This window comes from Takifugu flavidus, chromosome 21 (genome assembly GCF_003711565.1).
Source record: "Takifugu flavidus isolate HTHZ2018 chromosome 21, ASM371156v2, whole genome shotgun sequence".
In the NCBI taxonomy this organism is placed as follows: Eukaryota; Metazoa; Chordata; class Actinopteri; order Tetraodontiformes; family Tetraodontidae; genus Takifugu; species Takifugu flavidus.
The window spans coordinates 4,302,055-4,316,026 of NC_079540.1; the positions used below are offsets into that span (position 1 = coordinate 4,302,055).

The 13,972-nt window shown below is 42.7% G+C and overlaps 2 protein-coding genes across 4 annotated transcripts; one reads left to right on the plus strand and one right to left on the minus strand.

The window, feature by feature from the left end:
- Positions 1-203: 203 nt before the first annotated feature.
- On the minus strand, positions 204-13,726 carry tert (telomerase reverse transcriptase). 3 transcript variants are annotated; one of them, XM_057020491.1, is made up of 17 exons: positions 13,442-13,724; positions 11,999-13,211; positions 11,612-11,801; positions 11,377-11,530; positions 11,121-11,288; positions 10,845-11,006; positions 10,672-10,773; positions 10,504-10,589; positions 10,257-10,373; positions 10,072-10,143; positions 9,612-9,800; positions 9,248-9,374; positions 8,919-8,980; positions 8,646-8,770; positions 8,417-8,554; positions 7,501-7,637; positions 204-568 (listed from the first exon to the last, which is right to left on the minus strand). In XM_057020491.1, the coding sequence occupies exons 1-16, from the start codon at positions 13,655-13,657 to the stop codon at positions 7,534-7,536; spliced, it is 3,225 nt and encodes a 1,074-aa protein (XP_056876471.1). In that variant the 5' UTR covers positions 13,658-13,724; the 3' UTR covers positions 204-568; positions 7,501-7,533. The 3 variants fall into 3 exon arrangements, 2 of the variants coding, with proteins under 2 accessions (XP_056876471.1, XP_056876470.1); XM_057020490.1 differs by lacking the exon at positions 204-568 and adding an exon at positions 7,234-7,381; XR_008947943.1 differs by lacking the exons at positions 204-568; positions 7,501-7,637 and having other exon boundaries at positions 8,462-8,554; positions 8,646-8,817; positions 13,442-13,726.
- slc6a18 (solute carrier family 6 member 18) lies at positions 2,869-7,774 on the plus strand. The gene is made up of 12 exons (XM_057020497.1): positions 2,869-3,186; positions 3,761-3,901; positions 3,990-4,127; positions 4,362-4,543; positions 4,607-4,717; positions 5,028-5,140; positions 5,228-5,356; positions 5,443-5,593; positions 5,674-5,878; positions 5,965-6,124; positions 6,214-6,376; positions 6,611-7,774. Exons 1-12 carry the CDS (start codon positions 3,042-3,044, stop codon positions 6,827-6,829), a joined length of 1,857 nt encoding a protein of 618 aa, XP_056876477.1. The 5' UTR covers positions 2,869-3,041; the 3' UTR covers positions 6,830-7,774.
- Positions 13,727-13,972: the final 246 nt, after the last annotated feature.

Consider the following 13,972-nt stretch of genomic DNA (forward strand, 5'->3'; position numbering starts at 1 on the left):
GAGCAACAAATTGGCCACAAGGGGGAGACAATCCACCAACCAAACTCATTAGTATCCAGACATGCATGTATTGAAGCAACACTCCTAATTTAAAACACATATGTGGGTGAATTATTGATGAATCTCACAAAGACAGTGAACCTTTAAGTCCCTTCTCACAGCCAGCCCGTTTCAGGGCAAAGCTCAAAAATACCCTCAAGGACTGCCTGAACAGATAGATTTAATGTTCCCAGAGTGGCGACCAAAAGTGACAATGCACAATTAAAGTAAAATAACATTAAAACAACTGGCAGAGAATCACAGATCTGCTACAGCTCCAGCCTAATGACTTGGCCAATACAAAGGAGAGTGCAATCAAATGAAAATAAAAAAGGGTAATAAAATATCAGTATGAATTAAACATTGCAGACAGATGTGCTCAATCGTTTCACACAAAAGTTTAATATAAACAGAAGCAACTAACCATTTATTCAGGTGGCTTCTTGATTCTCTACCTGATACTGATACTGCCGGAATTCGCCTTTGGCCAGCGTCTGAAGAATAGGTGAACTTTGGGTGTGGAAAATGCCTGTAGATAAGCAAAAAAATTACTTTGAGTCCCTCTCTGGATGCACGAGCCCATTGCGAGTCAAAGAATAGTAGAGGATCGATGGAAACAATCAGCAGGGACTCAATAGGTTACTTATCTGATAGCCACCTGAGCATTTCTGATGCAGAAATGATGTAAATGATGTTTCTCAGAGTTGATCGTCAGAAACAGAGGACTGTGTCATACAAAGCAAATCTGCATGATTCTGAAGACCAAACTCAAATATTTAAATGAATGTTCACCCTCAGACCAAAACCTGACGCTGAACCTTATCAGCTGAGTTAAGAAACCGAGTTTTTGTGCTGAAGATCAAATAAAGCACAGTTATCATGCATAACGTCTGGGCTACTGTGGAAATCAATGTTTAATGTACAAAGATTTGTGTACAAAATAATAAAGCAAGGAAATTTTGAAAAAATATGAGGGGGACCAAAAAAGACAGAAACCCACCAGCTTAGAATGTACTTGTTGACGAGTCAGCCAGAGTCAACATACAGTTTATTTACTTTCAAACTTGAATCACGTGTAGGCTTGAGGAGCTGCGAGTCAAAGTGGCAAACAAAGACGGCGACCTTGCACATTTTAAACAACCACATTAGACCGACTCTTTTTCAGGTTTTAAGAAGTTTCTGTTGCTTTTGCAGATTAAATGGGGAATGTGGCAGGTTAAGCAGAGGCTCATCTGCCCTCTTATTCAGTTTGTTCTGGACATTTGTTATTTCAAGATGAAGTCGAGCACTTGATTTCCTGCACTAGGCCCCCACACCTAGACACGCCTTATTTGTATTAACCACACCCACTCCGACTTTCTGACCAATCACACAATAGTTCACACCATTCATTTCACACAGTTAAGTACCGACCAGCCTTAAAATGCTATCGTACACATACAGAAATGATTTTATTTGGCTCTTATAGTAGGTTAAGTTATACTCAGAAATATCCACCTGATTTTAGCAGTTCTGGTCATTTATACAATCTGAACAAGTGCTTTCTGGTTTCAAGGAGCATTTCCTATTCTAGACTGAAAGAGGTGTTAATTACTTCATGTTTTCATTTGTTTATCACTTGCCACACTAACTTCATTTGCAAGCTTTAATACCACAGCTGAATAAAACACATTTAAAAATTCTTAATAAAAGAATAGTTTTGTTCCAGTAAGGCAACTACATTCTTATTTTTTAATTTAATTTTTTTATTTAATACTGAAGTTTGGATATAGAGCAACTTAATTGCCATAGGAGGGAGACCACATCCATCAGATTGAACCAGATCAGTGACCAGACCTCCTGTTTGTAGTCAATAAATTCGTAATTGACAAATTATGCGCTTGTTGCGTGTTTCTCTGGGTGGTATCAGATAGCCTAACCGCTGCATCTCCATGCACGATGCCCAGCCTTCACCCATCTACCTCTGAATGTTGAATTACTGCTGAATCTCACAAAGATAGTGAACCAGGTAGCTCCAAGTCTTGTCTCACAGCAACCCCGTTTCATGACAAAGCACAAAAAACCTCCCAGGAAGCCCGGAACAGATAAGTTTAATCTTCTCAGAGTGGCAATTAAAAGTGACAACGCAGCATTATGCTCCACAAACCTTAAACTGCTAAGATCTGCAACAGCTACAGCCTCGATCGTTGGCCAATACCAAGATCAGCACAATAAAAACAAAATCATCTTGTGTAATAAAATATGCATGTTTTGAATCGTGCCTAATCACTGGCTGTCTGTATTACAGAGAAAGATAGCACAGACATTTTAATGTTTAACTTCATTCTTGATTCCAGTAACGCGTGCAAATAGCAGGAACTGAGATGTGCGTAATCACCATTTATCGCAGGTCGGTTGGTTTATAGAAAAACACAGTAATTCGGAGTTCGGGATCGCATGCGTGCATTTTTCTCACCAGGCTTTAAAGCAGCAGATAAGAAAGATTGAACAAAAGGTCTGTTCTTTCACAAAACTACACAGTCAGACACTATCTTTCCTCCCATTTTGCATCAAAATGAGCAAGCATAAGGGAAAAAAAAGTGGACTAAAATGGGAACATTCTGACCTGAAAACTGTTTCATAAAACCACAACCTGTCTGTGCTGAACTGATAACTAATGAGATCTTTTTGGAAACAAAAATGCTTCGCCGCAGCAAAGCTGAGTCATTGTATTTAATTTTCTGTCTGAGGCTTAAATCACTAGAAGGTGATCCAGGATTCATGGAATACTGTAAACATTCACTCATCATCCCTGATGTTTTCACCCCCTTCCTGTCCTCGGCCATATAAGCCAATAGAAACCTGCCGCACCTGACAGGCCAATAAAGGACGGCCGAGGATGAGGGGAGAGCAGTGGGCGTAACCTGGAATAAACCTCTGGAGACGAGAGAATTCTTGACCAGATGCAATTGTGTACCGCCTGTGCTTGTCAGAAGTAAGACTGGGGTCTTTGCCAGCTGAAGATGGGAAAAGAAGAAGCCTCTAGTGGGGCGGACGCGAGACCCAAATGGGACAACAGGGCCCAGTACCTGCTGTCATGCATTGGCTTTGCAGTGGGGCTTGGAAACATCTGGAGGTTTCCTTACTTATGCCAAATCTATGGAGGAGGTGAGAAGATTCTGTTTTATATTCGACCTGCATAATCTCTAATATCCCAGTTTAGTTGGGCTCCCAGGTGTTCCATAAATCATGGAATACATGAGAAATATATCGTCTGTAAATAATTCCCATTAACAAATAGGTGAGTAGGCCAACAATGTTGTATTCCAGAAAACAGCTCCGGTAATCTAATCTCTTACATTGATTAACTGGACGGTTCCCACTCAACCTGCCTAAAATCCTGTATTTACTAGCTCTTATTTCCTGGTGAGATAAAGCAGATAATCCAAATGACTGAATTCTGGGATAATGTGAGCACTCATCTCATTTCTGACAATAAGGTCTACCAAACCTCACATACCGAGTAGAGCTTTACATTCCCACAGGCTGTTACAGGCCCTAGAACCTCTCAATTAGACACTTGACAGGCTTTCGTTTTGCAGCCTTTCGTTTTGGAGGCTCCTTATTGAGCATGACCAGAAAACGTTGTTTTGAAAGGGCTTAAGATAACAACTGTTTAATCAAATTCTCTCCTCAGTCTAATCTGTCTGAAAGGTAAATGTTTGCCCTTCCACGTCTTCAGGTGCATTCCTCATCCCCTACCTGATTGCCCTGGTGTTTGAGGGACTCCCTCTACTTTACCTGGAGTTGGCAATAGGACAGAGGCTGAGGAAGGGAAGCATTGGAGTCTGGACAAGCATTTCACCACTACTGGGCGGAGTAGGTAGGAGGTCTACAACTACTGATAAGACTCCTCTCACTTCATTCCTAAGAGGAAAACTCTTCAGTTGAAAGTTTTTTTTCCTCTGCAGGAATGGCATCCATGATTGTGTCGTTCTGCGTGTCCCTGTTCTACAACACCATCATAGCCTGGGTGCTCTGGTACTTCTTCCACTCGTTCCAAGACCCGCTTCCGTGGAGCCAGTGTCCGCTCAATGAAAACAGCACAGGTAACGAGGGAAGTCGAGCTGTGAACGCGGGGCGAGGGGAGGCTTTCGATTTAGTGTTTTATATGAAAACTGCTCGATTGTTTTATGATTCGAAGTGATACCGCATCGCGATAAAAAAACAAAAACAATTTACTTGGTTTACAGTTTAACTCGGGCAGTAAAGAGCAGTGTCATTGGATTTTGATCAAAACATAAAAGCGATAACGAGTTATCGTCTCCCTTCCCCCCCGACAGGCTACAATGAGGAGTGCGAAAAGAGCACGCCTGTGAATTACTTTTGGTACCGCAACACCCTGAACATCACCCCTGACATCGAGACCAGCGGCTCGCTGCAGTGGTGGCTGGTGGTGTGTCTGGCCACCGCCTGGTCTGTGGTCTACATCTGCTTCATCAGAGGCATCGACTCCATGGGGAAGGTGAGTTGACCTGATGGAAAGTTGCCTGAGGAGTGTCAGGAAACTAATGTTTAAGAATTTTAGGCAGTGTACGTGACGGCCACATTTCCCTACCTGGTTCTGACCATCTTCCTGATCCGTGGCCTAACCTTGGAAGGAGCGACCGACGGACTGCTGTACCTCTTCACTCCAGATGTGAGTTTGGCCACCTGTTGGCCCTCTATGACATTTCAGATAACCGCTCTGTAGAGCAGGCATGACTAAGACACCACAGACACAGTTGCCTTCACTTGAGAGCATTTGCTGTAATATGGATGCAACCACAGAGGCAGCAGTGCTCCAGCAGCATCTCAGAGTTTTGAAGGCACCGTGTGCACAGTCACGTACCCAATTGGTCACTACAACCTACAGACACTCGGACAGATGGACAGCAAAAACAGTCAAACTATTCAATGTTTTCTATCCCAAACGCAGGGATTTGACGTGTTTCATGTGCTTGCTTTAGTGGAACACGCTCATGAACCCTCAGGTGTGGCTGGACGCTGCCACCCAGATCTTCTTCTCCCTGTCTGTGGCCTTCGGGGGTCTCATATCATTCGCAAGCTACAATGAAGAAAAGTAAGACCAAAAAAACAACTCTCATTCGTTTCAGATTCAAGAGAAATGACTTGCCTAACGTTTGTTTTTTCAAACTCCATCTGTCAGAAACAACTGCGAACGGGACGCTCTAATTGTAGGTATAATAAATAGTGCAACCTCACTCTACGCCTCCATTTCTGTCTTCGCCATCCTGGGATTTAAAGCGACCAATGCCTACAAATCCTGTCTAAATCAGTATGTATGAAGAAGTCTTTTATAATTAGTATGTCTTCTTGTTTTTAACATAGTCAAAACCAAATATTTCTGTATCCCATCTGCAGGAACATCCTGACCTTGACAAACGACTTTGAAATTCCAGACAAGGATATTACACTTGAAAACTACGATGAATGGATTACAAAACTCAACAGTACATATCCAGACGCGATTGCTAGTTTAAGGGAGTGTGAGCTTCAGACGTTCCTCGATCAGGTACTTCTCGTACGCTCGATGAGTTCCCTTCCCCCGCTTCACTTTCACAACATCGCGCCGTCTCATTCTTTATCCCGCAGACTGCGTCAGGGACAGGCCTGGCTTTTATCGCATTCACTGAAGCGGTCATAGAGATGCCAGGCTCGCAGGTGTGGTCCATATTGTTCTTCGTCATGCTCTTCACTTTGGGCCTGTCCTCCATGTTTGGCAACATGGAAGGAGTCATAACCCCCCTTAAAGACCTCAATGTGGTGCCTAAGTGGATACCCCAAGAGGTCACATCAGGTAAATCCAAATAAATTTTATGACTTAGTCTTTCTTGTAATGACCCACTGACTGAAAAAAAATGTTTTATTTGTCAACTTTCTCAGGCATCCTGTGCTTAGTGTCCTTCCTAGTGGCTCTCATCTTCACGCAAGGTTCAGGGAACTACTGGGTGGAGGTCTTTAACGGCTATGTGGGCTCAGTGCCTCTGCTCATAATTGCTTTTTTTGAGATCATTTCAGTCAGTTACATCTATGGCATAAGAAAGTAAGGATGCTCTCCACCTTAAATGCGATTTTAAAAGAAGACTCGCGTCATTTGTGTGAGTTTGAATGATTTCTCTGGTCTGCTCACAGCTTCAGTGATGACCTTGATTACATGAACGGTTCCAGGCCCAACATCTTCTGGAAGGCCTGCTGGTTGGTGATCAGTCCTGTGATGCTCCTGATGGTGTTTGTTGCATATGTGATCCTCCAAGCACAGAAACATCCCACCTATCCCACATGGAACCCCGAATACGTAAGCAATTCTCCAGTGCTTTTATACTTCATGCGATTGTGACCCAGATTTGGGTCCATTTCAGCCCAAGCAGACAGCTCTGCTACAATAAACATAACAAATCATCAACCGCCATGAAGGTCGCTTACATCAGTAATAAACCGTTAGGTCTGCTGCCATTTGGTTTCCCTTTTTCCACATGTGCGTCGATTGTCTAAGGCTAATCAGCTTAAATATTTTTGCCCACTTTCTCAGGAATTCTTCCCCCAAACCGAATCGAAGCCCTACCCTGACTGGGTGTTCGCCATCATCATCCTCCTCTGTGTCATACCTTTACTTCCCATCCCCGTTGTGGCCCTCTACCACCTGATGTGCCGCTTGTCCAGAAGGCGTTCCAACCAGTCCTACCCCAATGCCTACAGCAACGACGGCTTCCAGATCGAAACACAGAACACTTCGACACAGAGCGCTTGAGAAGACTGCCGACGTGCGTTTTTTGTGACTTTAAAGTGTTTAACCATAAAATAATCATCTTCCTCAACACTCTTGTATCATGTAGACATCATAGTGACACACAGGTTCTATGTTTATAAAACTATTGTATGTGCTCGTGAACTCGGGCCCTTTTCTCTTTAAAACTTTGTAAAGAATTTCCCACACCTCGAGCTCGTTCTGTATTTGCATTTGCACTTTGCGTTGAAATGAGAAATAAATGTGAAATCTTTCAGTTCTTTATCAAAGGCTTAATGTCATTGTGAGTACACCCAACCATCCCCAGAGTGCATCTGATGCATCGAGTGTAGCTGGTGTGGAAAACTACCACAGATGTAATTCAAAGTCCAGCTGGTAAATCAACGATGGGATGAAATGACGCCTGGAACAGTAGCAGGATCTTTATTGATCTGGTGGGGTTTTTTTCTTGTTTTTCTATTTTTATGGGCTATCTTTATGGCTTTTAGGTTTTTCATTTGAAAAGTGAGGAGTGTTTCCATGTCTCTTTATCTGTGCAGCACCTTTGTTTGGTATCTATAACCAGAAAATCAGATTAGATTAAGGAAAAATTGATAAGTGGGGGGCTTATTATTTTTGTAAAGGATGATAAAGCTGTAAGAGTTCTGTACGTCAGTGCTGACGTTTTTCTGTACCTCTTTGAGCAGAGATAATCCCTCTGGGCTTTCTTATGTCTTAATGGCCAAGAAGTCCAATGGGTTCCTGGGGTTAGCAGCCTGTCGGACTCTGGCCAACCTCAGGTCCCCCAGGCACTGCTCCAACCTGCGCTTCCCTGTGAAGAAGAGCACAAGATGATGCTTTTTTTTTTTTCATTTACATGCTGAACAATAAATTCATCCACACTGTGGATGACTGTGGATTTTTTTCCTGCATGTGCAATATCAAAATAAAAGAAAGCTGTAAATTGGAGCTTGTACAAAGTACAAATAGACAGGGTTTGGCTTCCAGGACAAGTTGCAACAAGGTTGTTTTTACATTTGACTCACCTATCATGAACCAAGCACGCCATTTACCTGTAGTCATAAAGGTCACGGCACCACCAGCGCAGTGTGCATTTCAAATCTGTGCCGTCAGATTTTCGTGCTTATTCAGGCGTGAAATGGCCTGGTCACTACATATTACATGTTAATGATTACAAGGTTGTCTGTTTGCAGACAAAATAAATTGATAGAAATTATCAAAATCCCTGTCGTTGTTTGTAAAATCAATAAAACACACACACACACACACACACACACACACACACACACACACACACACACACACCACACACACACACACACACACACACACACACACACCTTATGCTTCACAACCAGAGCCTAACAATGTTTAATCAACATCGCCAAGTTATTTATATTTATACAAACTCATTACAGTCATTTCATTGTCACATTTTTATTGAAATTACAGAGTAATAAAAAAAATATTTTATTCTGTTTTGAAAACTGACCTGTTTTACTGCATAGGTTCCTGTTTCTAGTGAAAAGTATCTGGATGGTTCTCCCATTAAACTATTGCAGACTAACTTAAGAGTTTTAGAGTACATACGTTTGTGCAGGTGTAGGAGCAGATCCTTATAGAGACGTCGATGTTTGGACAGCACCAGCAGGAAGGACAGACAGAAAAGTAGCTCCACTGCTTCATACTGCACAGAGCCGGTCTGAGATGTACTGCCAGAAATCAGTCCTAAATGGATGAATTAAAGATAATTAGATGCCACTTGGAATCTGATATAGCTTCCATCCTCCATTTTGGGAACATGAAGGGAAATGGTTACCATTGTTGCTGAGTCTGATGAGATAATTGGTGTACTCAACCATGTCCCATATCATCAGCAGGAAGTATGCTGGGTTCTTAGCAACACTCTGACCAAAGGGCAGACTCTGAGCACACACATGGAACCTAAAGAATAAACAATTTAAGAAAAACAGAATCTGGAAATTTCCATTCTGAAATTAAAAAAGAAAAAAAACATGATTATTTATCATATTTTAATACTTCTTGAGTAAAAAAGAAATAAAAATGTGGGAACGTCACCAGAAACATCTACCTGAGTGCGTGAAGCAGCAGCAGTTTGTAGATGTTCTTGTAGATGGCTTCAAGTGAGTTTGTCTGAGAGTGAAAGAACACCAATGGATTCTTTATAGCTTTACATGTACAGCAGCTTCACAAAAGCTAAAGTGCTCACACTGACTGAAAGAGAAGAAGTAAAACCAACACGACCTAACAGAAGGAGAGAGTCTTTGCATCCATTTGAAAATCTGCTTTATGATTTCTTGTTACTGGAAGGTTCTTGATAGTGTGTTTGTCTATAAATCATGTAGCATTGACCTTTTCTTAGATAATTTGTTTTTAACTTTGAAACATGATTTCCCTGACCTTTAGGTCTAAGAACAAGGCATGGCACTTCAGTCTGAGGATACCCATGAGTTTTCTCTTCATTTGATGTCCAGCAGAGTGGCAAGAGCCTAAAGTAAGGCTGTAGCGCAAGGACAGGTCTGCATAACTGTAACACATAAAAAGAGTGAATAAAACTGTAAGGTGTGCTATAAATAATGCAGAGAACATTTTTATAACGCTGGCAATTTAAGGCGACTGTGTTCGACAGGGAGTGGTCTATAATGGTCATGGGACTGTACAAAGTTCAAAAATGTTGGAGTGGGGGTCAGTTAGTCTCCAAGAGATCATAAAAAAGCAAAAGATGAATATAAACATTCAAGCATCATTTAATGGGATGTGTCACCTAGAATAGTCTTTATAGATGTCGAGAGTATGTGTATCCAGCAGCAGGCCGCACCAGGGGAAGAGGCAGCGGAGGGGCAGGACACGAACGCCAGGACAAGAGTCAGTGCTTCCATAATCTTCAAAATTGACCACAACCTTCTGAGGATTGACCACCAAACCATACTGAGGGACCCCAGCAAGAAGAATCCTCCAAAATAAATAAAAATACAAGAAATACAATGGTAAATTCAGGTGGTATGGCTGAGCCCTAGTTGTCTCTATACTGTCCTTTTTCACCAATGCCAAGCGGTTCTTAACACTGTACATCAGCCTAAAGTATCACCCACATCTGGTCAAGTTTTAATAGTCATCTGCATTATCTGCCTGCATGTACCGAAACCTTTTGTTTAATGGCAACATTTTCAATTACAGTTATACAATAATAATGTCACAAACATGCAAATTACAGTGCATCATACTTCAGGAAGGTCTGTGCGTCATGTAGGTTAGGGGTTATCAGAAGGAAGTCATCCACCAGTCTCATCAAGCAGCTACAAGTGGGGAAAAACAAAATGGACAACAGTGCCCTCAGCTGGTGGAATGATGTTACTGCAATTACAGAGCTCGGGGGTGGGGGGGGGTGGGGGACCTGTGTTCTCTGTACCTTTTCTTGTTAATGATGTCTTTGAACAGGACGTTCTCCATATGTCCATAGCAGAGACAGCAGAGCACACTGGACACAGCAGACCCCTGCGGAACCCCTTGGCACTGTCTGTATGTTCTAAAAAACACAAAACTGACTACAAATATATTCTGCTGCAATTATCTAGTCCACTGAACTAAAATGAAGTGGTCTCTCTTTTTATAAAATCCATGACTCAGAGGTCCACTTTAATATCTGTGATACCTACTTCTTTCCAAACTGAATCACGCTGCCCTTTAGTATTTGGGTGAAAAATTGCAGCGCATCTTTTCCTTCAAGATCGGAGGAGAAATGCTGTAATAAAGTTAAAGGAAAGAGAAATCAAGTAACAGTTTCAAAAACCAAAATACACAGAATTAGAACACACTAGCCTCACCTGCTCCACCAGGACTGAGTGGTGAAGCTTCCCTTTTTTCTGCAGTGATGTCAGAAACTGTTTCATGTTGATGGATCCCATGTTAGCTTCAAGGAAATCTGCCTGTGATGCAAAATAAGAGCTTTTTTAAATAGTGTCTGTACAGAAGAATGTTCATTTCGCATCTCCTTTACCTGCCGGATAAAAGCCTTTTTGAGGCCCTCGTGGGAATCAGCCCAGATCTTGGCGAAGCGGCGAATAGTAAAGACCTCGTTCAAGACGGGCGTCAGAACCTGGTTGATCACTTCAATAAGTTTGTTATGTGGGAGACTCTCATAGGCTCCACTCACATCCATCTTTGATGCAACATTGACAAGGAAACAGAGATAAACTGCCTTTAGGTTAGGTTCTTGTATAGAACCAGTTCAAATAAAATGGAGAAAACTCTCCAAATAAGAAGAAATACACACTTTCACAAAGTAGAGAGGCTGTGGCTTCTCCTTCTGGGCTGGAGCTATGGAGCTCAAGACCTTGTGGATATCTGTCATCCCCCACACTGTTGAACCCAGGAGGGATGGCGTGGAGCACACACAGGCCCGCAGCATGTCCAGCAAGTCTCGGACGTGGCTTTGATAAAGCTGCAAGGAAAAGCAAGGCATGAATATGATTGTACTACAACTTGGGGATATGAAGATAAGATGTTTAATGACACAAATCCAGATGTACCCTGGTTTTGGCATCTGCACCTATGACTCGTGTGATGGGCCTCATGCCATCTGTTTTGGGAATGAAGCGAAGGCGGGATATGATAGTGGACTTGGGGAGGGCAGCCACTTGATCTGGTGTCAACTCCACCATCTGACCTTTGGAAATGTGGCTTCTGAATCAAAATAATAGCAAGGTTATGACTAATGTGATTGTGAGACTTTGAGCTGGGGCTGCTGTGTGCACACGCGCGTACCTGAAGGCCAAGTCCTGCAGTTTTGCCCAGACTTCCTGTCTGTAAAACCTGATGGCGTTTTTTTGGCCCATGCTCTCAGTGGCATAGAAACAGGCTCGAACCAAACCCACAACAAAGCCATCCAGGAGCCAAGCCAGGAACTGCCCAAGGATCTGCGTTCGATATGAGAGCTCACTGGGGGGCACCCTGCCTGCAAAAGAGAAAAAGAAAAATCTACTTTCTGCTACCTTTAATCAAAAATAGCAGTTTATTTGGGGGGTTTTTTCTAAATTAGTCCTAAATGACAATAGAACATTAGCAGAACATTTAAAATCAGATACTTTGACTTAAGTAGATCCTTATAGGTAAACATTTACTAGTTTCCCAACATGGAGGTATGGGCCATACCTGTCTTACTGATCTTTAACCAGTCACAGTTGTTCACTTTTATCTTCCACATCAGTTCAGCCACCGACAGTCTTTCAAACTTGCCGCTGCGCAAGAAGAACCTGACCCGGGCAAAGTACAGCAGCCGATTGTGTTCAGACCCCCACAGCTCCTGAGGGATCACAGCCAAGAGGCATTCTCTGACAAACAGGTACACTCGATGAGATCCGCAGTGCTGAGGCAAAAAGGAGCTCAGCTCTGCTTGTCCCGCATCTTTGATCCCTACAAGTGGGCACGTCTTCTGCAGTAATCTGCTGTACGGGCACCTCCTGTGCTGTCGCAGCAACTGACTGAACAGTGGGACCATGTTAAAAAAGCGCCGGGGGAGTTTCTTAGGCTTCCTCTCAAGTCCGTTCAGGTACAACACTCCCTCGAAGAAGACAATTCGTATCAAATCTCGCCCTTGGATTTTTCTAAACCCCTCAGCAGTTTTTTTCTTCCTATTCAAAAGGAAGCTACGCATGCCTCGGCCCCCGTACAGAAATCCAAGAGTGCGGATAAATGACTGCGAGGGGGGCAAAGGTGGGAAAGTCCCCGATCTCCAACTGGGTCCTCCTTCCAATGGGAGTAGAGTTGCCTCCATTTCACTTCGCTTTTTAGAACCAGGCTGTTTTTGAACCAAGGTTGTTTTACCAGACTCTCCGTCCTGCATTGTTTCACAGGAAACTTTGTCCTCCTCCATGACTCGCCTTCGTTTTCCTGAGCAAACTCTTGCCTCATCCTTTTGATCAGTCTCTGTCTTTTGTTTCCTCAAATACCGTTTCACATTAAATGCCCTCCTCTTCATACTATTGACACCAAGACATCTCTCTCTACAGCCTCGAGACTGGAGAGAAAACCCTAACGAGGCAGTGGCCAGGGAGAAGCAGTCATAGATGGGAATGCCACACACCTGGAATAAACAAGAAGGTGGAACAGCCACAAAGACAGAACAGCTCTCAAAAAGATATCGTGTAATATCAGTTCCAAGACGCATTGAGACTTTTCTCCACAGGTCACTGCCGTGGACGTAAGCAGCACTCTGAGTGACATCTCCTTGGAGTTTGAATTGGTCTGCATCCCGCTCCTCCTGGGCGAGGGATTGAAAATTGTAGCCATGCGCCAGTACATTTCTTTTTCTTTTTCTCTTTACACTGTTAAGAACAAAGGCCAGGAGTTCAGGCAGGGTGCAGATCTGTGGGAAAGATACAAAGCACCTTTACTTTGCCGACTTCCTCACATGACAAAGTCATATATTAGGATAATATCTAGAATACATAAAAGCCAAAAAATTCAAATTTACTACACACTTAAATGCCCATTAGAGGGTGAAGTATTCCAAACTTTCCAGCATGTGATAATTCACATGTTCTTATGATTGATATTCAAATGATTGACGGTTATTAATGAATGCTGAAAATTCACCTGGTTGCAGCTAGGTACTTGTTGTAGTTCCTTGTGGAAGCATACAAAAATACCCCGGACGAAGGACTTAAAATGGCATGTGTCGGACTCTTCGATTAAAGTAGCTTTGTGTCCTTCTCTAAATACAATATCATCTGCGAAATCCACCAATACTTGCACATGCGGGTAGAGGGAGCGGAGAATACCGAGAGTGGGGGACAAATCAGTGATGGACATCCTAACAGCTGATGTAGGACAAGATAAGCGCTCTTTAGCATGCTCGCTGTTAGCCTAATGTCTTTTATAGGGACCCGCGCCGTCATCAGCCAATGAGAGAGCCGTTTATTCAAGTGACCAATCACATGGCTTTTTACTAGAAGCAAAGTTAAAATTGACGAATAGCTGATAAGAAAAGGTCTGTTGTCACTTTTATTACAAATATGTACGAAAAAACGTGATCTGCCAGATTTTCTTATTATTGAAAGAATAATGTTAGAGTTAAAACAATGTTAGAACAATTGTGTGTCTATCCCTGTTATACTTTTGTGATGA